General features: G+C 44.7%; 3 protein-coding genes across 3 annotated transcripts in view; 2 read left to right on the forward strand and 1 right to left on the reverse strand.

Annotated features, from left to right (window-relative positions):
- Positions 1–138: 138 nt before the first annotated feature.
- mrpl47 (mitochondrial ribosomal protein L47) lies at positions 139–2,774 on the reverse strand. The gene is made up of 7 exons (XM_035412102.1): positions 2,620–2,774; positions 2,339–2,478; positions 2,086–2,146; positions 1,884–1,980; positions 1,315–1,445; positions 777–872; positions 139–502 (listed from the first exon to the last, which is right to left on the reverse strand). Exons 1-7 carry the CDS (start codon positions 2,748–2,750, stop codon positions 391–393), a joined length of 768 nt encoding a protein of 255 aa, XP_035267993.1. The 5' UTR covers positions 2,751–2,774; the 3' UTR covers positions 139–390.
- Positions 2,775–2,973: 199 nt separating this feature from the next.
- ndufb5 (NADH:ubiquinone oxidoreductase subunit B5) lies at positions 2,974–7,200 on the forward strand. Its single transcript, XM_035412103.1, has 6 exons — positions 2,974–3,150; positions 3,627–3,712; positions 4,014–4,080; positions 5,055–5,116; positions 5,911–6,017; positions 6,908–7,200. The coding sequence occupies exons 1-6, from the start codon at positions 3,018–3,020 to the stop codon at positions 7,026–7,028; spliced, it is 576 nt and encodes a 191-aa protein (XP_035267994.1). The 5' UTR covers positions 2,974–3,017; the 3' UTR covers positions 7,029–7,200.
- Positions 7,201–8,971: 1,771 nt separating this feature from the next.
- The window catches only part of usp13 (ubiquitin specific peptidase 13), a 39,129-nt gene continuing 24,550 nt past the window's right edge, over positions 8,972–23,550 (forward strand). The window contains exons 1-9 of the mRNA XM_035413646.1: positions 8,972–9,400; positions 12,923–13,048; positions 14,969–15,029; positions 17,255–17,376; positions 18,623–18,765; positions 20,324–20,508; positions 20,938–21,032; positions 22,106–22,296; positions 22,978–23,049. Coding sequence (XP_035269537.1) covers positions 9,290–9,400; positions 12,923–13,048; positions 14,969–15,029; positions 17,255–17,376; positions 18,623–18,765; positions 20,324–20,508; positions 20,938–21,032; positions 22,106–22,296; positions 22,978–23,049 — 1,106 coding nt within the window. The 5' untranslated portion in view covers positions 8,972–9,289. The remainder of the gene's footprint in view (positions 9,401–12,922; positions 13,049–14,968; positions 15,030–17,254; positions 17,377–18,622; positions 18,766–20,323; positions 20,509–20,937; positions 21,033–22,105; positions 22,297–22,977; positions 23,050–23,550) is intronic.

Here is a 23,550-nt window from a genome sequence, read left to right on the forward strand (position 1 = left end):
TCCTGCCTCACCAAGGTCAATAGTGAATGTCACTGCCCTGCTATCTCCTCCATGCAATCTGGGGAATTTCATTTTAATTACAAAAAATGGTTTGGCTTTTTTTATTATGAATATTAAGAAAAAACACTCAGCTTAATATCGGATGGCTCTTGGATACTTTATTTAGCCCATGGTAACACACTGCATGGTCACATGACGTGATTTAAAAAAACCATTTACATAAAGGTTACACAACATATGATGATGCATGAGCAGGTGCGCGTTTAACAGTTTCGGCAACACAATCTTTATCCAGTGTAAACTGGGCTGCAGCAAAAAAAAAAAAAGATAGTTCATATCCCCAAAAGCCTCCAATCGTTGCCGTCAGACTCCAGTGGCGCAAGTTTGTCTTCATGCCTTCGCGGACTGCTGCTGTGAGATCTTCACCTTCAGTTTCCTCTGTCTTCCTCTCTCCGCTCTGTCCTTCCTCGTCTTGTGACGCAGGTACTGCTCCAGCCGAAGCCTAAAACAAAACAACGGGGGGGCGTAAACCGCCAGATTCCACACGCGTGCAGTCAGAAGACATGACGACGGTTTAGAGGGACATTTTCTCCGGCTTTTTGCATATTAACAGTGAACGATACACTTTTACATTCGCAGTCATCTTGGGAAAATAGATACTTCTAACAAATACAGAATGTCTACAGAAAGAAGGCATATAAAAGCGTATGGTAACTTACGACACGCCTCAGTGCCCGTAAATACTCGGTGAAATACTATTAATTGCCGTTAATTACCTTATGAACGGGTTGACGAACAAAGGCGTGTAGAATCGTTTTCTTTTGTATCTCTGGTTCAGGTACCAGGGAATTTGGTGTTCCGTAAACTTATACCTGGAAGGAAAAACATCAAAAAAATAAAATGAGTCATTCTTTATTTAGTTCTATTTTTTCTGCACTTCATTAACTTGTTTATAGAGAGTAAATTACATTTGACATAGTTCCCCCTCTTGTGATACTGTCCAACGTATTGAGACTGGAGATATATTATGATTGAAGCAATTGAAGATATTCATTGCTAAATGACTCCAACAGAGGCCTAAAGTGCTCAAGTTTGTGATCTCAAGTATCTAGTCCTCTAGCCACTACATTTTTCTCACCACACCCAGTAATCAATAACAGTTCATTTCACACAGGCCTCTAGTTCAGTTAATTTAGGACATTTAAGATGACAAAGAGGTCTGGTGGAAAATTCCAGAGAAAAAATGCTCTCTGAATCCTTTTCCAATACACAACTTCCCCCAAAAGCCAAAGGGTAGAATGGATCATCTCTCACCAGTATGTCTTTCCGAAGATGTTTCTTCTCCACGCTCCTGGCCGCGCATGCTCCTGGCCGGTCTGCAGTAACCGGATCGCATCCTCTCTCTCCTTCACCACCGAGTCCAGCCTCAACATTGATCGCTCAACCTGGGACCAATGCGAGCAGGTTAAAGAAAGGAACTGGTGGGTGTTTCACGAAGCAGGCTTACTGAGTTTGCAGGATAACTGCAATAAGTACAACCTGAAACCCTCCCAAATCTTAAACATGGACTGAAGTAAAAATGAGCTGTTCCAGGTTTTTACTGAGTGCAGTTATAAAGCCAACTCAGTAATCCTGCTTCATGATACAGGTACCTGGACTGATACCCACAAATTGGTAAAAACTTGAAATCAGAGGCCACTGCTGTTGTACTGTATGACTTCATCCACAATTGATTCAGTAAATATGCTGCCGTACCTGTGGATAATTGAGCAAATTTAGAAGTTGTCTTACAGCCTTAACAAAGATAGTGTTGGGATAACAGGTGGAGACCACTACAGGTGTCCCAACAGTGTGACAGCATCTGTGGACTTCACCAAACTCACCTTTCTTAAACGCTCCGGACTGGGCATTGAGCGCCTCTGTCTCTTTGACTCCTGTTCAACAGTCAGCAGCATGTTCCTTTCTTTTAGGAGTACATACCTGCACATATGCACGTTACGTTAGTTACTAAACGCTCTCGTCATTTGTTTGTTGAAATTACTGCAATTCACAAAACAAGCTACACGTTTTTAACGTCGCAATTACCATAGTTTGTGTAAGTCTTCGTTACTTTTTGTTCTTAGCTGCTTTGCAGTCCAAGGTGCACCTAAGAAAGACAACGTTAACTCAGTCTACAGAAGCTTATCCAACTCACTGTAATGCCAAGTTGTGAAGCTAATGAACGAAAATACCGTCAATTGAACGTTTACATTGAATGTTTACATTGGGAGTCCGCATACAGTCATTGGCTAGCCAACTTAATATTTACAATGTGTCCCACTACGACAAGTTACCTCACCTGACTTGATAGTTGTTTCCCCCCAATTTTCAGGAATATCGAAAAACTCATCCAGGCCCATTTTGCATTGGGACGTGTGCAGATACCGACACTGGGCAGCAATGCCCACATGCTTCTGGGCAAACAAGCTGGACGTTTGCCTTGAAGAGGGAAACAAGAGAAAACATTCATTCGACTACCTGGAGATTACAGATGAATGCTGCTGGCTAGTTCACATTATCTTGTTAGAGAACTTTGATAGTTACATGACCTGTAACGCAAGGGAGTCATAGTTTAAATACCTGAGAGAACAGATCATAGATCCGCTAAAAGACAGTCCTGGCCGCTTAATTGGTAACGCTGAAGAAATCCTTAAGCCCACTTGAAATTGTCTGCAAAGTGTCAGAACACGTCCCGCAGCGGTCGCCGCCATCTTGGAAGAATGGGGAAATTACCCAGCATGCGACACGGTATTAAAATGTAAATAAATATCTAAATATTTACTTTACATTATTACTACTTTCTAAGGTATGTGTTTTTACAGATATATAGTGACAGTAACAAAAAAAACTGAAAGATGCGTAATATAGTATACACTTTTGAACTTGCCCCAAATAAAAATGGCGATTTTATCTACATTGTTAGTTGTGAACCAATCGCTGACTTCGCTGCCATTTTCTGCTTCCTCGCTCGCTCGCTGATGCCCTCAGTAGCAATGGTGGGCTTCAGCGTCCTTCGGTCTACTGCCGCCTTTGCGGCCAGACTGAACCCGTTTAAACAGGCTATTTCTAAAGGAAACTTGCTCACCAGGACTGCATCGCAAACCGAAAAAGGTAAAACACAAACTGGCTAAAGTCACGTGTGTCTAAATTGATTAGGAAAGCACTATGCTGCCATGACCTTGCCGTAAGTCCTCGGTTATCGTTCAGACAGGCTCACTTGTTTTGCTGGCTAACGTTAGCAAGCAAACCCTGAACGGTCCAAACACATTCGTGTTGCACTTGGTTATAAGTGCATTGTAATCCTTAGCATTTTTATACATTTAGGTTTCTCAGAGCTTGTTTTGTGTTTAGATGAACGTCACTGTCTGCTTTGTTATGGACTTTGACAGTTAGCAGGGACAAAGCAGCCCTCTTCATGGCTTGTAGTCAACTACCTTCTAGTTTCTAGTATTAGTAGTAGCTAGTCCTGCATAGCTAGTGGATGCTCTTTGATATTTGCTTTACTTCAGCTATTGTCGGTGTTTGGCCTGGCTAAATAGTAAATTACTTTCATTAACATTGGGTGGCTTATCATCTTTCAATTGCAGCGGTGGTCCGTTATGGGAGTCATGGAAAACAGATGTTCATTATCAAGCCCAGTGATTTCTACGACAGGAGGTTCCTTCATTTACTGGTAACGTCATATCGCATCCTGCTGACATAAAATGTCCTGTACACATCCACGTGTCATGATGATAAAATTCACTGAAAAAATGATTGCCTGGGTGACAAGATAATGTGAATGCCTACATTTATTATGAGGAACCATAATATTTGTCACAAATTACTCGATATCCCTCCTGAACTCAATCCGGCTACATCAATACAGTTTCTTTACTAGCAGCTTGCACTTTGAAAGGATATAAAGCGTTTAGAATAGCAGAACTCGCTTTTCTGTGTAATTATAACAGAATGTCTTCTTTTCTTTTTCACAGAAATACTACGTTTTGCTCACCGGTATCCCTATTGCAGTTTTGGTAACATCTGTGAATTTGTTCGTTGGTAGGTATAGATCAAGTCTTCTTTGATTGTTTTGTTTTTGTTTTTGCTTTGGGGACAAAGCTGAGGCTATATTCAGCTGTTGCATGGAATTTAATAATGGAAATCACAGTAGCCTACTAAATACAAAATATACAACTGATTGTCCAAGAATGTATCTGGAACCATATATGATTCATTTGTTATGTATATATGCTATTATCTAATTATATACCGGTATAATGTATCTAAATGCAGTAAAATAACATGGACACAGCTAACGGTACGTGCATTCTCTATGTTAAGTTGGCGGAAGCTAAGTGGCTTCATCTTATGGTATTGTGGAGGAATGCCCTATCATTGTTTAAAATGCACTAGAAATCAGTTGAATGTCAATGGATGGTACAGATTAGTCTTGCTGTCATTAGGGTCTCCATTTAAAATGTTTGAGAAGCACTGCAGTGTAAGCACCTTTAGCATGATGTGCACTGCTGACATGTCTGCCCTGTAGCATTAGATGGCAGACTGGTATGAACTTACTGGCAAATGGGTGGCATTTATTAAAACTGCACTGTAAATGCACTATGCTTACTTCCCATAACAGGGCTCTATGTTAACATGTTTTCCAAAGACCACATGCACTCCTAAGTTGAAAAATGTGGGTGCATGCTAATGAATCCCAATTAGTAGATGTGCTCCTAAATTATTTTTCCAGTTAGCACACATCAGTTTTCATGCACAAATACTCCTAAAATGTCTGAACACTGTCGAGCCCTGCCCCTGCCTAAACACTGAGTATTAATTTTAATGTATGCAGTGTGTTTTCACTTAGAAGAAACCACTTTGCAAGGTCAGAAATGGGTGTAGAGGTTTAATATGAGAATAAAATGGCTGCTCATCATTCAAAAGTAACGTTACCTGTTTAACCTCACCTGTGTGTTTAAAATGAGTGAAGCGCTGTGCGACATGGCCTCACCTCTTTGAATTTTGTACCCAAGGTGAAGCTGAGCTGACTGAAATTCCGGAAGATTATGTCCCAGAACACTGGGAGTATTACAAGGTGTGTTTTGATGTTTTAACTTTTAAAAAATATACAATTTCCCTCATTTTCTCCCCAGTTTGGAATTCCTGCACACGGTTGTAGGTCTGTTCCACTGCTGTAGCCTCCTGTGTTGTTTTGGGAAGGCGCAGAGTAGCGTGCGTGGAGTCAGACCCCATGTTTCTCTTTTCATTCTGCTGTCTACCGGCTGAGTTATGTAGCCTGCACTTCACAACCTTGTGTATTTTTCTTTTGGGGAAAATATCAGAGCCGAAATATCAGCCAATTAAGTTTTTAAAAAAAATAAATCACCCAAGTGAAGAGAGAAATTCATGGGAAGAAATCTCTGGAAGAAAATGGGTGTAGAGGGTGAGTGCATCCTCCACTGGTCGCCTGGTTCAGTAGTTAAAGTTTGGGTAAATGGTTACTAAAATAAGACTGATTTGTTGTGGATGGTACTTCAGGTGTATGTATAGGTTTACTGCATTCTGCTGGTCTCAACATCAGATGCCCTATCTCTTAGGTCATGTGGAAGTGAGTTTTGGCAGGGTCTGTTCGTGCACTAGAATAGTGCATCAACAGACCCCGGTTATAGTAGGTTTACTCAGTATTGGGTTACAGTGGTTGAGTTGGCTGGAATCACCAGCTCCATATGGAGCTTCACCTTCACAAAAAAGATCTGATGAATAAAATTACCGTTGGTTCAAGGTCGTGGTGCCCTAAGGTCATGAGTCTGGAAAGTAAGGCTGTCTGTCAATCAGCAGGCTATCAGGCTTGACCATTTCCTTTCTTCTTCTTCATCCTCCTCCTCCTAGCACCCCATTACCAGGTGGATTGTGCGGAATATCTACGACCCCCCGGAGAAGGACTATGAGAAGATGATGGCACTGATTCAGATTGAGGCTGAGAAGGCCAACATGAGGTGAGCATTCAGTCGAAGTGGAAGATTGCACAGGCCCTACAAGATCTCTATGTATATCCTGGCCTGGAGGTCGTTTAATGATGTAATTTATTTTTGGTTTTGATTATAGCTGGTGCTGGTCCAATCTTTTGCATGCCCGTACTTTTCATACTTTACATGTGAACATTTTTACCTCTGCCAAGGACGTTATGTAATGACGTCAATCCGTCCGACCGTTCGCGTGAGACATATCGGGAAAAGTAATGGCCAGATTGGCATGAAATTTTCTGTGCAAGTTCATGTTCCCAAGAGGAAGAAACTTATTGATTTTGGTGACATCATGAACTTTCCACTAGTGCCACCATCGGGCCAAATTTTCAATTTTGATCAACGTATCTCGAAAAGTAAGGATTGCCATGAAATCTTCTGTGCACGTTCATATTCCCTGGAGGAAGAATCCGATTGATTTTAGTGACCCCATGACCTTTCCTCTAGCGCCACCCTCAGGCCAAACCTATCTCGAAAAGTAATGACTGGATTGACAAGACATTTGCTGTGCAGATCCAAGCGTTGGGAGATTGTTGTGCCTTGGTGGAGGTCTGCACTCTACTGAGTGCATTCTTTCTAGTTAGCTGTTTTCCTCCTCATCTTCTGTCTCGTTAAACCTTGGTAAATTGGATACAGTAGCGTAAACTAACAGACCATTTATACGGCTTAACATTTCACTGGAGCAATTCAGGTCTAGTACCCTCCTCAAAGGTACGAACGACTGTGCCCCCACCAGGGAATCAAACCCGCAACCTAGGCCAACCCAAACCACTTTACCACACCGCTGCCATTGGATGAAGCGCAGTTCCCGCCCGTATTCCAGGTGATCTGCTTTAACCCTGCACCTTTCCCTTCGCATGCAGGCTGTCCCAGCAGGAGGCTCGCAGGCACATGCGGGCGCACGGTGACGGTCCCTGGTTCCAGTACGGCACCACGGACAAGGACCTCATCGACAACAGCTACAAGTCGACTCCGGACACCTGATCCAAAAACCACGTCGTGAAATCCTCCAGCTACGGTGTGGTGCGGTGTGGTGTGGTGTGGTGTGGTGTGGCTTGTCTACACTATCAGCGGTCTTAATGCTGATGATAGTATGTATATGTTTGTATAATTTCTCTAACTGGCTGAAATAAAGCCCATTTCAGTTTATCTAAAATGCGTTGTGGCGCTTGCTTGTGTCTGTGCTCTTTCATTTCCCTCCACTAGATGGCAGTGCTGGAACGAGATGGCAATGTGAAAAAAAAAAACAGTTTAAGGCAGGGGACACCCCTTTCCTAGGCGATTGCAACTATCAGGATAGGCCTTAAACCAGTCCTGGAAGGCCACAGTGTCTGCTGGTTTTTGGTGGATTTCAGCACTAGGGATTCATTTCTGTCATTGATTGGCTAAAAGAGTCCACACACCTTGTTCTCAAGGCCTTAATTGCCTGCTGATAGAAAGGAAACCACAAATACCAGCAGGCACTGCGGCTCTCCCTGGGCCAGTTTGACAACCCTGGTTTAAGGCCTAGCCTGATAGTTGCAGTGGTCTAGGACAGTGGTAACCCACCCTGTTCCTGCCATCCTGATGGTTTTCATTTCAACCCTAATTTGGCAACACCTGACTCTACTAATTAGCTGCTCAACAAAGAGATAGCTGTTGAGTGAGGTGTGATTTGTTAGGGTTGGAGTGAAAACCTACAGGACGGTAGACCCCCAGGAAGAGAGTTGGTTATTACCACTGATCTATGATCAGCTTTCCTCTGTCCAGTCATATCCATTCTGAGCTGATGAGCAGAACTGTTCCTCTGTCAAGCCTCCTGCTTTGAGAAGGTTTATGAATCCAGGCCTGTGCTGTCACGAGTCTTCCTTTGTATGCTGTATAATCCTGCCCAGCCTAAAGTTACCAAGGTGTGTGTGTTTATTTTGAGATATATGAGGTTCTTTTCGGGTCCGTCACTTCTGACTGCGGTGGTGCAATGGGTCTTAAGGTACGCCATGCCAAGGAAGGGCAGTTATTTCAGACCTGTTACCTAGGCTACACACAGAACAAGGGAACCTGAAATATCAAGCTGATCTGAAATTCTTACACCCAACAGGACATGGTTTGAATCTGTGACATATTTCCTTGGTATTGCTTTACCTGAGCGTGCGATGCAATTCACACTGATGTCATTTTTTAAAAAACATGTATAGACTGAAAAAAAGGCTTGTATCCAAGGTCAATCAATTCCGTTATATATTTTTTTAATAGTGTGGGAGAACAATGTTTGCTGGATAATTAGTAGGCCAAACTGTAGTACAGGAGTATAACTTACTAACAAATATGACAACTAGATTTCGAGGTAAACTTTTCATTGATTTGAACATGAGAAATATATGATAAAAGCATTCAACACTGTTTTCAGGCAGGCATCTGCTGTCCTCGTTCTGAAGCAGGCACGTATCGTCATGGTATGTGACTCATGATGTGTTCAAGAGATGTTGTCGATGTTTAAAATCGTGGGCCTACTTGAGAAGCACGACACATTTGGAAGGGGTGCTATGACACTGATCTCTATATATCCTTACAATATGCAGGTCACCAAGGGGACAAGCAAGCCAACAGTAGACTAAATTGAAAAGTGCCACGCATTTTCAAGCCTTTCAAAAACGGCTGGCTATATTAACATAAACGCATTGGAGGTCACTATATAACGGACGTGTCACTGTTTTAAAATGTAGATTTTTTCCTGGTAATTCAATGACGTATCTAGTTATTTAGATTGACATCCAACAAGGTAGGCATTAGTTCAGCAAACAGACTATATCGTAAGCGACTGGCTACAATAAATAGCCAATAATAAAAGCTTTTATCTAATGCCAGACATAGTCTAGGCAATTATAGCGACTCCAATGGCAAAACGTCAATCTACGCGACCTTTCTAAAGTGCTGAGGGAACTCTCGGCAACAGCACTTACATTACAGTCGACAACAGCGTGCGGATTTCCCACGTCATCGCGCCAAATTAAAAACGCTTTGCTGTTCCTTCCACAAAGACGCGACTCCGTTAATATACGCATAGCTAGCTTCCTACTGAGCTCATATCAGTTTTGTTTTAAAATATTTTCCTCCCCCACGTTGTCCGGCGTCACGTCCCCGGATTCACCAGGAATGTCGGGCCAGTATGATTTAAAAATAGCATCATCTGCTTCCCTCTCTGACAGTCAGTTCTAGGGACTCTCTCGCAAGCGGCAGTATTGCGGGCTAGAAGCAGGAATGCGAAGATGGCTGCAGACCTAGGAGAGCTGCTGGTCCCCTACATGCCCACCATCCGAGTTCCCAGAACGGGAGACAGGGTTTTCAAGAGTGAATGTGCCTTTTCCTACGATTCCCCAGTAAGTCCTTCCTGATTTTAACTGGGTTTTTGGTGTTGCATGAACTGTCCGTGGAAGCAGTCCTCGCGCACACGTGAAATAGCTGCGCAGTAACGTTACATTTTGTGGAATAGGGGAGTTCCCGCTTGCCACCATTCCTTTGAACTTGAGAGGCCAGGGAAATAAATAAATAATTGCAATGTTTACATCGCGCCGTGGGCCGTGGGAACAATTCCCTTTGTCAGGTCTATTGTTTGGCCGAGCAACGGCTCGTATTCTCATCCATATGGATAAGTTGATCTAGGCTAGCCTAACTCAATGCACTTTTTACTTGGATATAGAATTTTCAGCTAGCGTGCACTGCTACGTGTATAGAGTAAACTGTGCAATTTTACAGATCGTATTGACAGTTATTGCTATGACTCAGCTGTTTGAAATGGTTTAATACCGTGGGTAAATCGCGTCCAATGTAGGCTATGTGCGTAATTTTGCTATTAAACTTGGTCAACTTAATCTATCCCGTCTTTGGCTGTCTAAGTAACGTGCATATCACGTTTCGTTTTCAGAATGTTTTTATGATTAATAAACAAACCAAAATTCAACCAGGCAGTCTTCATGTCTGATTCGCGGTAGTAGCCTGAATTTCTAGTAATCACAGAAATTCAACGATTCGAAATTTGGGTCACGGTAAAATCCAGCGTTCCATGCCCCTGGCATTTTAAAACGTTTATACGTTTGGAATATTTTTAGTTTTGCATTTATGCATAATTATTTCTGAGCTGAAACGGTTTTAAATGTGACTCAGCTGTATGGAGTTCATGATGTCAGACTATTTTTACCCTCTTGTCGTTTGAGCTCCTGTGTCACCCCCAACTTTATGTTAGTTTTCTCTGGCTATTTCCAATTATTCACACTAGAACTAATGCAATTGCAGGACTATTTACGTGGGCTTGTTTTATTATAAATGGAAGTGCCAAACGCAATAGCACGAGAAGTTTCCTAGAAGCACTCTGTGAGATACACAAACCAGCGTGGGCTGGCCATTTTCGTTTTATTAATGTTTTTTTTTCTTTCTGTTTTTTCTAAGGGACTCTTGTACCCTTTGCATACTCGCATTGGGGCCGACCAGCTGTGGGTTGTAGACATGTTTGGTCGTTTGTTTTAATTTGTAAAGCCGTGCGTCTGTAACTGTAGTAGCCTAATAGTGTATATACAAACCAAGCATAGTGTTTATAAGCTCATAATGTTTGGTGTTTCATGTTATCGATGATGGTTTAATTAATTGATTAATCTTAGTCGGCCTCCTTTTTTTTTTTTTTTTTTTTTTTACTAGCGTACTCTAGCTAGCTCTATCATGGATCAAATGGTGAATAATGAAGTCTGTATTTTTACTGAGCGTGCACAGGCGTAGGTGTGAATCGATAGCATATAGCGCCGTTTGTCTCTTGAGCAGCAAAAAACGTAGAACGCCCTTCGCTTGGAAGTATTACGTTATGACAGGCGTGCGCGTTTACCATTGTTAATGAATAGCCTCGTGAGGGCTGCTTGTGCCCCCTCGAATTCTTGCCAGTTTGCCAGGGGTTACAAAACGTGTCAAACCCATGGCCTACTTAATAGACCGATACATTTTTTTCTGACACACCCCTTATTAAAATACAGCCCGGATGTTAGTTGAAACGTGGAATTAAAATCCTTTTTACACATTATGTAAAACCCAAGCTGCATGTCGAGTGTAGCTAGTAGTGCAGCGCGCGCACGCCAAGTGTAGTTAGCGACCCGACCTGAGATTAATGATAATTAAAATACGTTAAGTAGCTACAGTCAGTACTCTTTCATCATATGAACGCAGTGACCCAACTCAACCCCGACCCCCTTTCCCCAAACCCCACGGTTTGGGAACCACTGCTTCGGGTAGCACTTCCTACTCTGAGCCTGTGCGGGACTGACACCGTCTGTGACACCGTCGCAGAAGGGGGTCGCTCGGAGAACTTGGGAGTCGCTGGTCTGGCACCTAGCGCTTCCTTTACAGTAGGCCTGTGGTGCGATCTATGACATTTAAAAGACCTGACCACTGATAGCTACAGCTGAGGAATCTTGGCGAGGTACCTTTTCTTCTAGGGCTTTTGGTCGGTTCCCAAAAGCTCCACTCTGGGCAGTGTGGATGCATTTCCTGATCAGAATGTGTCACATTAGCTGCAGTGAAGAAGGAAAACTTTCGGGTACATAAATATTTACCATATTCAATCAATGAAGGCTGTGTGTGACTCCTCAAATTCTTGCCTGTTTGCCAGGGGTTACAAGACGTACCAAACCCATGGCCTACTTAATAACCCGACACATTTTCTCTGCCCCACCCCTTATTAAATACTGCCCTGACGTAATTTGAAACGTGGAATTAAAATATATACACAAATGTGTTTTAAATGAGACATATTTAATGAATAGATTCAATATCATAGTACCAATATTGTGTGGTGCTCTAAATTTAAACCGTAGACGTAGCAATTGTCTTTGTGCATATTAGCCTATATGCACTCGTGTGTATGAATTTCTTTGAATTGATTTAATTGTCCACACAGAGTGATTTGAATGACTCCAGTGTGTAGATTTGGCTGTGGTACCTGAGCAAAGCTTCTTAAAAGGCGTAAATGCCGAAGGTTAGAGAGCCACTTCCTTTAGAAGGTGGTTTAGATGCTCTAGGATTAGATGCGATGCGGGCAGTGTGTGACACGCGGTTTTGTTCAGGATGAAACTACACTAAGCCTCTGAAGGCCCGGTTTTAGTCTGCCAGACGTTGAGCCCATTAAATTGAAATTAGGTGGGGGTTGGGATGAGGGTGGGGGGGGGGGGAGCGCAATCAAGTCCAACCACGTACAGTCATTGATTTTGCTTCTTTTTTTTTTTACTGTCAAACATAAATATGCACCAGGGTTTCCTTCCACCATAATTTGCACGACAAGTAGCCGCTAGTTGTTTTGAATAATTTCCAGCCATCTCACCTTTGACCCTCCCATGTCCTTTCAAAAGCCTCCTAATGGGGATGTTTAAACAGTTGCTTTCTAGAAATCCAAGAGCTGCTCTCAGCTCAAGTAATTTGATGCCATTCTCAACTTCCTGTCTATACGGCCATTTGCCATTTCGCGTCTGATTGTCTTTTGCTGATATTTTTTTTTGGGGGGGGGGGGGGGGGGGGGGGGGGGGCTTACGACTCCAGGGTTTGTGGGTTTGATTTCCCAGCTTGGGTGCTCCCATTATACCTTTCAGCAGAGTACTTAACCTGAATCGCTCCAGTAAAATATCCAGCTTTATAAATGGGATTGTACAGTACGTAAAAATGCAATATGTGCATGTCGCTCTGGATAAGAGTTTGCACAATGCTACCATCTAACACAGCCTAACATAAATGCCTTGATTGTAATATCAGTGTAACATGTTGTGTAAGTCCCTCTGGATAAGACCGTCTGCTAAACTCCTGTAATATAATGTGATTGTAATAACTCTGACTTGCAGGGTAGTAACTCTTCTGGGTTTCTTTGTTCGCAGGAGTCCGATGGCGGGCTGTACGTCTGCATGAACACGTTCCTGGGCTTCGGACGAGAGCATGTCGAGAGGCATTACCGCAAGACTGGGCAGAGTGTTTTCATGCATCTTAAACGCACAGTTAAAGAGGTAAGGACGTCCGAACAAGGCCTCTCTCTGACTCTTATTTGTGCCCCATAAATTTAGGATGGGGTCACTGTGCTGTAGAAGGTGCCTTTATTTGGGCTAAATAAAAAGTATACCCCCTCACTGTGGACATTAAAAAGCCCATACAACCTTTTTTTGAATACAGCTGTTAACCCTGGTGTCCTGAACAAATTCTCACTGAACATTCTATTGATGATGTAACAATCACTGCTGGTAACTGAAAGCAGTGAAGTTCTGGAACACTGACTTAGAATTTTGACGAAAAGAAAATCCCCAAAACCTACTCTACAAAGGGTTAGATAATTGAAATAAACTCTTACGATTTCATATTTGCACGAGAAATTCATATATCTTTTCATATATTTAATTATAAATAAACTGCGAGACCCAGAATCTGCTTGGATGCAGTTTTCTCAGGTCACTGGTAGTGTTATTTTGGACAGGTTCAGAGGAGGCAGTCTCTAGATGTTTATTTTTAATGTTAAGACTCTTAAATATAGATTCATCAGCGCTATGAGCTCCAAGCACTGAGATGGAGGAAGTACAGTACAGACAGGGTCAATTTATTATGGTATTATTGTGCCTATCCTCTTTTGATTGAAATTTACGAGGAAGTGAGTGAACTATGGTTTTCTCAGATTGTTGAATGATCACTTGTCTTATACTGGGGGTTTCAGGCTTGTTTGAGACACCCCCAGTGAAGAAGAAGAAGAAGAAATGTTGAACAACAGTGGAAAAATGATGGTTAATATAAGCCAGTTGTATAAATCCCGAAACACTGATATAATTTTACAAAATTGAGTGGAAGGGGAGAGAGGGAGAGAGAACCTGGCAGGTGACTCAAATCTTAATTCAGTTCAAAGCGATTCGGAATGCTGTCAACAAAACAAAAGGGCTTGTTAATGTGGATCAAATCTGTTTTCAGCTCAATTTACTTCCGTAACTGAATTACTTAATTTAATTTTCATGGTCAGGTCGTTGCTGAATCTGAGGAAAGCCAAAAAACGTTTGATCGGTTCCTGTCTTTATTTAACGTCGGTGTTGACACACAACATTGTACCTGGCTGTTTGCGAGCCGGAAATTTGAGCTGAGAGAAGGAGGGATTAAAGAAAGGAGGGATGGTGCCACTCAATCTGCTGAACGAGCACTTCTTTAATTAACAATATGAGCAAGAGAAAGACGAACAGACTGCAGAATTCACGTGAAATGGGAGAGAGGAGTGTAAATATAATATCCTAATAGGCCAAATAGGTCATATGTAAATGGGGCGTTTAAAATTTGCGCCCAGATACTGTATGTGCGATGGGCGTCACTGGTGTTTTGCAAGGGCGTCAGTGACCGACTGTATCATATTCAGTTTGATGTCTTACTGCTTTGCGTCTTTACAGTATCCGATGCTTTTCTTTGCTTTTGTCACAACCTTTCCCTGATGTGACCCCCTGCCATTTCTGTATCAAGCGATTGCACCGCAGAAGCCGTACGTGAAACGATGTAGTCAACATTTATGACACGGTTTGAGCCTAGTTTAGTATAATTGGATATTCTGCTAAGACCTGGCAGTTGATTCTTGTTCCCTGCAGGGGAGTCTTAATCCCAAGAACCGAATATTATTCTATTCTAAAACCTACACCACAAGGAGCATTCAATACAAATAAAATAAAATAATATTTTTGGAAAATATTTTCGCTGCATTGTGTTTTTGTCACTTAAGACACTTATATTATGTAAAATATTTAAACTTTTATTTTTTCCCTCTGCTGGGTCTCTGGAGGTCATGTGACTGAATATGTGCTTTAACAGTGTAAAATGAGGGCACTGCCTTTTTTTTTTTTCATGGTACCTGTTACTGCCAAAACATCATTTTCATTCAAAATTTTAATTTTGTTTGACATTTTCTACAGAAAGCCACAGGCGCTGCCGGTGGCGCCGTACCAAGAAGAAAAAATGGGAAAATTTTTCTAGGTGAGTGTTTTAAAAAAATTTTTTTTTTAAATTTCTTTTTACATTTATATTGATGTTTTCCCAAGTCCCTAACTGTTTTGGAAAAGGCATTAATAATGCAGACTTACGAAGTTCTTGAAATTGATGTGAAAGTGTTTAACGTTTTTTCTATGAAGTTGTCAAGCTCTCTGTAATGAAGAGATTTTTTTCTGCAGCGGGTAGAATGTCAGCAGTGTCATTAGCGAGCGCACCTCTCAGATTGATCTTTCGGCTGGAGGGCTGTCACTCGGCCTCCTGCCCCAGACCTGATCCTGCCTCGACTCGTCAGAGGAGCAGGTGGCCCAGGGGGGCTTCGGGGACGGGACAGTGACGACCACAGCTAAGGCTGAGCACAAACCCCCCCCCCCCCCCCACCCCCTTCCCCCTCCACCTCACCACTGCTGCTGTATCCGAAAAGCGGCGGGCTCCCGTGCGGTAGCGATCGCGGTGCCGCCGCGGGACGGGCTAAGTTTAGTTCCCATTATTTGTGCCCTCAGTTAGTAACCGTTCTAAATCCAGTCTGCCAAATGTCCAGGATGGCCTACTCCCCCTCTGGGCCTGGAGGGGGTGAGGGGGCGGAGGCAGGAGGGTTTGGTTTACAGCAGGTTCACCCCCCCCCCCCTCGCTTCACTTCTGTCAGCTGCTGGGCTCTGTCAACCTTCCACCCCTCACCCACCACCCACCTCCCCCAACCCTCAACCCTCGAGCTGACGGACTACTCCCATTGGTTGGTTTCTGTTTTCGGGGTGGGCCACTGCACCTCACCCTTGCTGACTGACCCTCACTTTATCAGCACGTCTACCGCCCCCCACTCCCCACTCTCTTCCTGTCCCCCCACCCCCCCCCTCCTGAAACTTGCCTGAGGAGATTTTCGGGGGGTGAGGGGGTTTCTGCGGCGTTCCCCTCCCACCCCCTCAGCCAGATGACTTCAGCCGCTCAATCGCGAGGGTGACGCAGGACTGCAGATGGGGGGGGGGGGGGGGGGGGGCGGTGGGGGCACCTGTCCCTGTTTTGGGGCCCCAATGCCCTTTTGGATAGGGCGGGGGTTTCTGTGGATTTTGTGTCCATAGTGGGGGTCCACCAGAAAGGGAGTGGGGGTGGCAGAGAGAGAGAGAGAGAGAGAGAGAGAACCTAGACTCCGCTTCCACCTGTTTGCGGTACAGCCCTGGGTCCCATCGGCATTTTCCAAGCGGGGCTGATGACCTCACAGGGCCCTGTCAGTCCCTGCCAACGTCATGGAAGCGCGGCGGTGGGCCTGCTGTTGTTTTGCTGCCCCCCGAACAAAAGCGGCCCCGGGTTGGACAGGGCTGACGGGGCCCTGAAAGAATGTGCCCTTGGTATTTCGTCGTTAGCGGGCGGGCCTCCTCGTTCTGATAATGGTTATTCACAGTTTACATTACAGGCATTTAGCAGACGCTCTTATCCAGAGCGACTTACACAACTTTAACACAGCATTTACAATGCATCCATTTATACAGCTGGATATATACTGAAGCAATGCAGGTTAAGTACCTTGCTCAAGGGTACAACGGCAGTGTCCTTACCCGGGATTCGAACCTGCGACCTTTCGGTTACAAGCCCAGTTCCTTACCCAGTTTAGCCGCTAACCGCTCCGTAAGCCGGCCCGCTAACGCCTCCGGTTGGAGGTTTCCCGCCGTTTCACCGTAAACGGGCGGAGCGTTGAAAAAGCCTGTGTCGTTCAAGCTCTTAACTGAATCCCCCGCTTAACAAAAAACGAAGCTCAAGCACATTCACACACACTGCTGGATGATTGCTAGAGCAGTGTTTCTTAAACTTTGGGCCGGGACCCAAAGTGGGTCGTGGGGGTGTACGAGGTGGATCCCACATGGGTTTGTAGTACAGTAGGCTATGCTGGTATGTGTATTTTTGGGGCTCCTGAGAGGTATTAATTGGGTCCCGGTATTATAAATTATTTTAAATTAGGTTCTCGATATTACAAAAGTATTTATAATTAGGATCCCGCTATTAAAATGTCAGAGAACCAGTGTGATAGGGCAGTGTTGCTGTTGCTGTTACTGTCACTGGTTTGGCAGGCAGCTGTGACCTCTGACCTGTAACCTGCGACCCTCTGCGGTCTAGAGTCCCAAAAACGCAGACCCGCCGGGCCTCAGATCCGATCCCGCCGCACCGAACGCCGAATACCGCCGTGGACGTGACTGAATGTCTGCCTCCTCTCTTCCCTTAAGATCTCGAGCTTAACCGCGATTTTAACGGCGACGATTACGAGTACGAGGACGAGGTCAAGCTCGTCATTTTCCCAGACCACTTCGAGATCCCTTTGCCAAATATTGAGGAGTTGCCTGCACTGGTCAGTGGTTGTGCGGTGTGCCAATGCTCTCTGCTTTCCCTGCATGCTGAAGGGCTTTTATTTTTATTTATTTCTTTTTATTTTTAATCGTTTGTGTGTTGCCTTGATTTTAGAAGTGCTTGCATCTCAAATATTCCACTTCTTTTTTTTATTTTTTATGTTCTTGTGTTATATTATTGCATGCTGTCCTTCAAATTTTTTGTGAATCTTTGTGGGATATGCATGTCCATCTCAGTCCATGCATATTGCAAAAAACATGTTGGCAGTTTTTAATACGATTTTTACTTATCGTGTCTATGGAAAGACATCTCTGTAATCTAACTTCTTCTTTTGGTTAAGTCTGAGAGTTCATTGCAGAAAAACCGACTTGATTCTCTGCAGTTTGCATCACCTTTGTTTGCATGCGTTCTAATTGGAAAGTCGGATCATGACCATTAACTGAAATACGTGGCCATTTTGGCTCAAAGGCACGCGATGTAGTGTTATTGCATCCTTCCTCATTGAGTATGAGATTGTGTGCTTGTAATGTGGGGCCACTCAACCCTGGTCCACGTGCTGGAGAGCCACACGGTTTGCTGGTGTTCGTTTTCACCTTAAAAGAAGCTCCCAGTTTAGACAAAGAAAAAAAACAGTCCAGGAGTGCTACCTGCATAACGAGCTTCTTTAATTGGTAAATTAATTGGTTAATGAATTTAGTATGTGGTGAGTTACAGTTGAAAGCCAACACACCCCACGGCTCTCCAAAACCAGGGTTGGTTGCCCCCTACCATAGAGTTTCCCATGATTCAGGTGTGATTCAGCGACTTCCTGCATGTTTCAGCAACTTCCTGTCAATCACAGTGATCTAGAACAGTGGTTTTCAAATGGTGGGAATTGCCAGCTGTGAAACAAAAGGGTCGTCAAACTCCCATTAGATAAACGGTAGCTCATAGACCAGAGAAACTGCACACCCCTTGCCTATATACCATCCACGAAAGCCGCATGTGATGTTGAAATTGATATGAAATAAGATTTTAAAATTATTTTATGGTTATTTGATTGCGCTTATATTTGTAATTAGCCTGATGTTGTTATTGTTTTATTGTGCAGACAAACTGCGGTATGTGGGTGGAGTGTATTGCAGTTAAAGAACAATCTTTGAAAACCACTGATCTGGAAAAGTGTGGTTGGAGGCGGGGCCAACGGTCCTGGTAACCTTGGTTACCCTGGTAACCCTGGTAACCCCGGCGCTCCCTGTCCCTCGCAGGTGACGATAGCGTGCGACGCGGTGCTCAACGCCACCTGCGCCTACAGGAAGACCGAGTCCGACTCCTGGGAGGAGGAGGTCCAGGTGTCCCGGCACGCCCGGAGCCTCCGACAGACGGACAACGGCGTGCGAATCCCCCCCAGGTATGGAACCACCCTCATACCCGTAGGTGTGTGAATCCCCCCCAGGTATGGAACCACTCTCATACCCGTAGGTGTGCGAATCCCCCCCAGGTATGGAACCACTCTCATACCCGTAGGTGTGCGAATCCCCCCCAGGTATGGAACCACTCTCATACCCGTAGGTGTGTGAATCCCCCCCAAGGTACAGTGCCACCCTCATACACACAGGTGTGTGAATCCCCCCCTAGGTACAGCTCTGCTTTCATACACACAGGTGTGTGAATCCCCCCCTAGGTACAGTGCCACCCTCATACACACAGGTGTGTGAATCCCCCCCAGGTACAGCTCCGCTTTCATACGCACAGGTGTGTGAATCCCCCCCAGGTACAGCTCTGCTTTCATACACACAGGTGTGAACCCCCCCCCCCCCCCCCCCCCCCCCAGGTACAGCGCCAGTCTCATACGCGTAGGTGTGCAAATCTCCCCCAGGTACAGCACCACTCTTGTACACACAGGTGTGTGAATTCCTCCCAGGTACAACGCCAGTCTCGCACTTATATGTTCTCGATGTTCTTTTTGACCCCAGGTGTGTCAAATCAGTATTAAGGTTAAGCCATACTTTGTACGGAATGTAATAGAAGCTATAAATCAGTTTGTGTACCCTGTTTAACCAACTGTAAAATAACACTGTCACCTTTCTGTAAAATGGCGGCAGCGTTGTAAAGTTGCCTTCAGGTTACAGGATTGTGATAGATAATTAATATGTGTGTTGGTTGTTTGCTGATGCAGGCATGTTGTCAAGCAGTAAAAAAAAAGCCCAGACAATCTGTTGCCTCCTCTTATGATTCGAAAACCGTAATACATATTAGCTTCCAGCTCGTATTCTGAAATTGGGTTTGCAGTAATTATGCCAGTTTTTACATTTTAAAAAATCATGCGATTTAGCTTGAAGGCTGAATTATGAATTTCTGAAAAACGGAGGGAATTAATGTACAGAAAAGGTGTATTGTGTGAACACAGCAGTGGATTTCAGGAGAGGATATTCTCGTAATTCTAAATATAGCCTGCATGAAAAACAATCGCAGACAGACACACATGTTCAGCTGTGTTTTCTTTGCTGAACTTTGAGCTGGTCAGAGTAGGAAGACTCACAGCGTGTGTGTACGTTTAATAATAAAAACAGTCCAACTGTCTCTTGTATGAATTTATTTGTTTAATACAGTCTATTGATCTAAGGGTCAGATTCTCATAATATCACTGAAGAAACGGTCTACGATCGATGCGGTTTGTCTGTGACTTTGGGCTGTTCAACGAAAACAAGCAAAGGCCTAAAACAGCCCACAGGAAGTGCATTCTTTGGCCATTTTTTAATATAGGAATTATGACTGGTGTTTGGGAGAAGCAGTGCAGTAATAACTTATAACAATGTAACTGGGCTTATGCCTAGCTGTGAGGTTGCAGGTTTGAATCCTGGCTGGGGCACAGCTGCTGTAACCTTGAATGCAGGATGCTTAACCCAGCGGAGGAGAGAATTCGGACATCTCCGCCCCTCGTTAATTTTTCTGCCATCGCTCCTCAGCGGGTGGAAGTGCTCCAAGTGCGAGATGCGGGAGAACCTGTGGCTCAACCTGTCGGACGGAGCGGTGCTTTGTGGGAAGTGGTTTTTCGACGGCAGCGGCGGCAACGGACACGCCCTTCAGCATTACCGGGAGACCAACTTCCCCCTGGCGGTCAGACTGGGCACCATCACACCGGATGGAGCCGGTCAGTACTGCCCGTGGACGGTGTACCTGCCCCCCCCCCCAACCCCCTCCCCCCCAACCCCCTCGGGGCTTGTTATAAGAGAGCTCGTTCTTGGCTGCCATGACACCCTCAAAGCTTTTTGCTTTAGCATGTAGCCTTTTAGCTTTTCTCCCAACAGGAAGTACATTCTTGGATCATTTAAAAAAAATAGTAGCTATGACTGGTGTTTGGGGGAAGCAGTGCAGTAGCAGCATCATGGTTAGGGGCTTATAACTAAGTAACTGGGCTTATTCCTTAACTCTGAGGTTGCAGGTTTGAATCCCAGCTAGGGCACAGCTTCTGTAATCTTGAATGCTTCATTAATATATTCTGCTGCACACACGAACAGTAAGTAAAGAAATATAAGCTGAGAGCCTGAATGATCACAGTGACCTCCTTGTTTTTTTGCAGACGTTTATTCGTTTGAAGAAGAGCAGGCTGTACTGGACCCACATTTAGCGGATCACCTGGCTCACTTTGGGATAAATATGCTGCAGATGCAGAAGGTATGCCTACCTGTGTAGTCTACCAGGTTCAAGCTTATTTAATATTGAATTTTTAAAGCCCCTGGACAAGTTTGGTTCTGCTTGGATGTTATTTTATGTTTGGACTTTGTGTTTTCCTTCAACCCTCACTGTGACCCCACACCCTTTGTCTTTCTACGCCCCCCCCCCCCCCCACCCACCATGGGAACCACTGCCTTAACGTCAGATACCAAAACCTCACTGCTGTTCAGTGTTCTGTGTTTTTGCTTTTTAAAGATTTTGTGTCACTCCTCTTTTCTCCCAATCTGGAATTCCCAGTGTGTGTGTCTGTGTTCATCGCTCCAGCTTCTGGCAGCGAGTCCGTAGCAAAGACACACACACACACAGACACAGACACAAACACACACACACAGACACGCGCACACACACACTCACACACACAGTCCTCTGAAATGCATGAGGCTCAGCTCATGCAGACGCTGAGTCGGCAGAGGTCACCTCAGGCAGACCGTAGTTACCCTGTCGGCCAGGCGGGGGCGCTGCCGTTTTGCTGACTGCAACTCCTTCCGTCTCAGGCGACGCTGCAGTGAATTACGAGCCTGCTGGTCTGGCAGCTGCCACAGTTGGCACTGCTGTGGCCCAGATTAGCTGAGCAGTACGCGGGGGGGCCAAATCCACACGCATGAACAGGCAGAGGAGCCACCGAGCAGCCCCCAGTATCACCTGTGATTAATCACATTCGTTTTGCTGATCTATTGAGACTTGGGAGACTGCCACCCACTTCACTGCAAAAAACAAAACATATGACAATCTCAACGTGTGTTTTATTCTTATGTTTTTACTTAAAATCTTATGTCTATTACCTTTTCATTAAATAAGTAAAATAAATATTACAGATGAGGTGATGAACTCTTTTCAAGATTTGCCAGTAGGGTAAGACAGTATAACGTGTCAAGCAAATAGTAACTTAAAACAAGGCAATACTTTGTACTCGAGAGAAAAAAAAAGATTATAAGTCTCATTGCAAGACTAAAACGCTTGTTGAGACGTCCTTTTTTTTTTGCGAGTGTTTAAAACGTCTTTTCTCTCCGAAGCCGATCGAGAACGGACACACGGACAACGAGGTCCGGCCGCGGGTCAGCGAGTGGGAGGTGATCCAGGAGTCGGGCCTCAAGCTGAAGACCGTGTTCGGGTCGGGCTACACCGGCATCCGGAGCCTGGGCAACAGCTGCTACCTGAGCACCACCATGCAGGTCCTCTTCAGCATCCCAGAGTTCCAGAGGGCGTGAGTAGCGAGGATGGGCATGGTGCTGTAAAAAATTAAAAAATAAAAAATAAAAAAAAACTACATTTCCCATGAGGCATCGGGGCAACAGTGGCAGTAACATGAAAATGTTCTCTACTGTTCTCTACTCTTCATCCATCCATCCATCCATCCATCCATTCTCTAACCGCTTAGTCCAGGTCAGGGTCACGGTGGCCATCACCCTACCCTTCACCATATTCAATTAAATAGTGCATTATTATTCATGTGGCATCGGGACAGCAGTGGCAGTAACATCAAAATGGTAAATGGACTGCATTTATATAGCGCTTTTATCCAAAGCGCTTTACAATTGATGCCTCTCATTCACCCATTTACACACACACTCACGCACCAATGGTGAAAGGCTGCCATGCGAGGTACCGATCAACTCATTGGGAGCAATTAGGGGATAGGTGTTTTGCTCAGGAACACTTCGACACCCCCAGGTCGGGGAATCGAACCGGCAACCCTCCGACAACCGGCAACCGCTCTTACCTCCTGAGCTGTCGCCCCCCAAAATGTTCTCTTATTACCCTTCACCATTGAAATTGTGCATTATTGTTTTCATATTTTTCTTTCCTGTATTTTATTAATGTATTCTTGAGCTTTGTGTTTCGCTTCCTGTTGTCTGAATGTCGGACTGTTATTGTGGTTCCGTAGGTATGTGGGGAATCTTCAGAGGATATTTGACTACTCGCCTCTCGACCCAACGCAGGACTTCGCCACGCAGATGTGAGTGTTAAGGCAGACCTCTCTCTTAGCGTTAGCTCCCAAGAGCTACAGCTCGGAAAGCCAGCCGTGACCTCCAGCTTTTAAATGTCGCAGGACGTTATGTGGCTGGATTTTTGTGCGCTTAGTTTAATCCTAGTCGTTGGTTGGCAGGAGGAGTTGACGCACCTTGTTTCTAAGGCCTAAATTAGCTGCTGATTGAAGGGAAACTAAAAACCTGCAGACGCTGTGGCCCTCGGGGGGGATTCCCGGTGTTTGAAGTTTGGGGGGGCGGACAGGGGTTGGGGTGGGGGGGTGGGTGTGTGGTAAGGTGGCAGGGGGAGGGCTGGAGTTGTAAACCTAGTCCTCTCGCTGGGATCAAATGTGCAATGTTGGACCAGCTTGCTTTCATACAGTAGGCCAGGAGAGCGCAGTTATTATTGTGCGTAATGTAAATCTTTCACAAGCCCGCGTTTTATGATGTTTATGTCTCTATCCCCCCCCCCCCCCCCGCCCCCCCCACCA

This window comes from Anguilla anguilla, chromosome 4, assembly GCF_013347855.1.
Source record: "Anguilla anguilla isolate fAngAng1 chromosome 4, fAngAng1.pri, whole genome shotgun sequence".
Classification (NCBI taxonomy): Eukaryota; Metazoa; Chordata; class Actinopteri; order Anguilliformes; family Anguillidae; genus Anguilla; species Anguilla anguilla.

Bases quoted from the DNA above. Each gene is read 5' to 3' on its own strand.
- mrpl47 (XM_035412102.1), bottom strand. From the start codon at position 2,750: ATGGCGGCGACCGCTGCGGGACGTGTTCTGACACTTTGCAGACAATTT. The intron at 2,479-2,619 runs GTATTTAAACTA...TCCCTCTTCAAG, and splicing joins TCTATGATCTGTTCTCTCAG to GCAAACGTCCAGCTTGTTTG. The intron at 503-776 runs GTAATTAACGGC...GTTTTGTTTTAG, and splicing joins TTCGTCAACCCGTTCATAAG to GCTTCGGCTGGAGCAGTACC.
- ndufb5 (XM_035412103.1), top strand. From the start codon at position 3,018: ATGCCCTCAGTAGCAATGGTGGGCTTCAGCGTCCTTCGGTCTACTGCC. The intron at 3,151-3,626 runs GTAAAACACAAA...TTTCAATTGCAG, and splicing joins TGCATCGCAAACCGAAAAAG to CGGTGGTCCGTTATGGGAGT. The intron at 5,117-5,910 runs GTGTGTTTTGAT...TCCTCCTCCTAG, and splicing joins AACACTGGGAGTATTACAAG to CACCCCATTACCAGGTGGAT.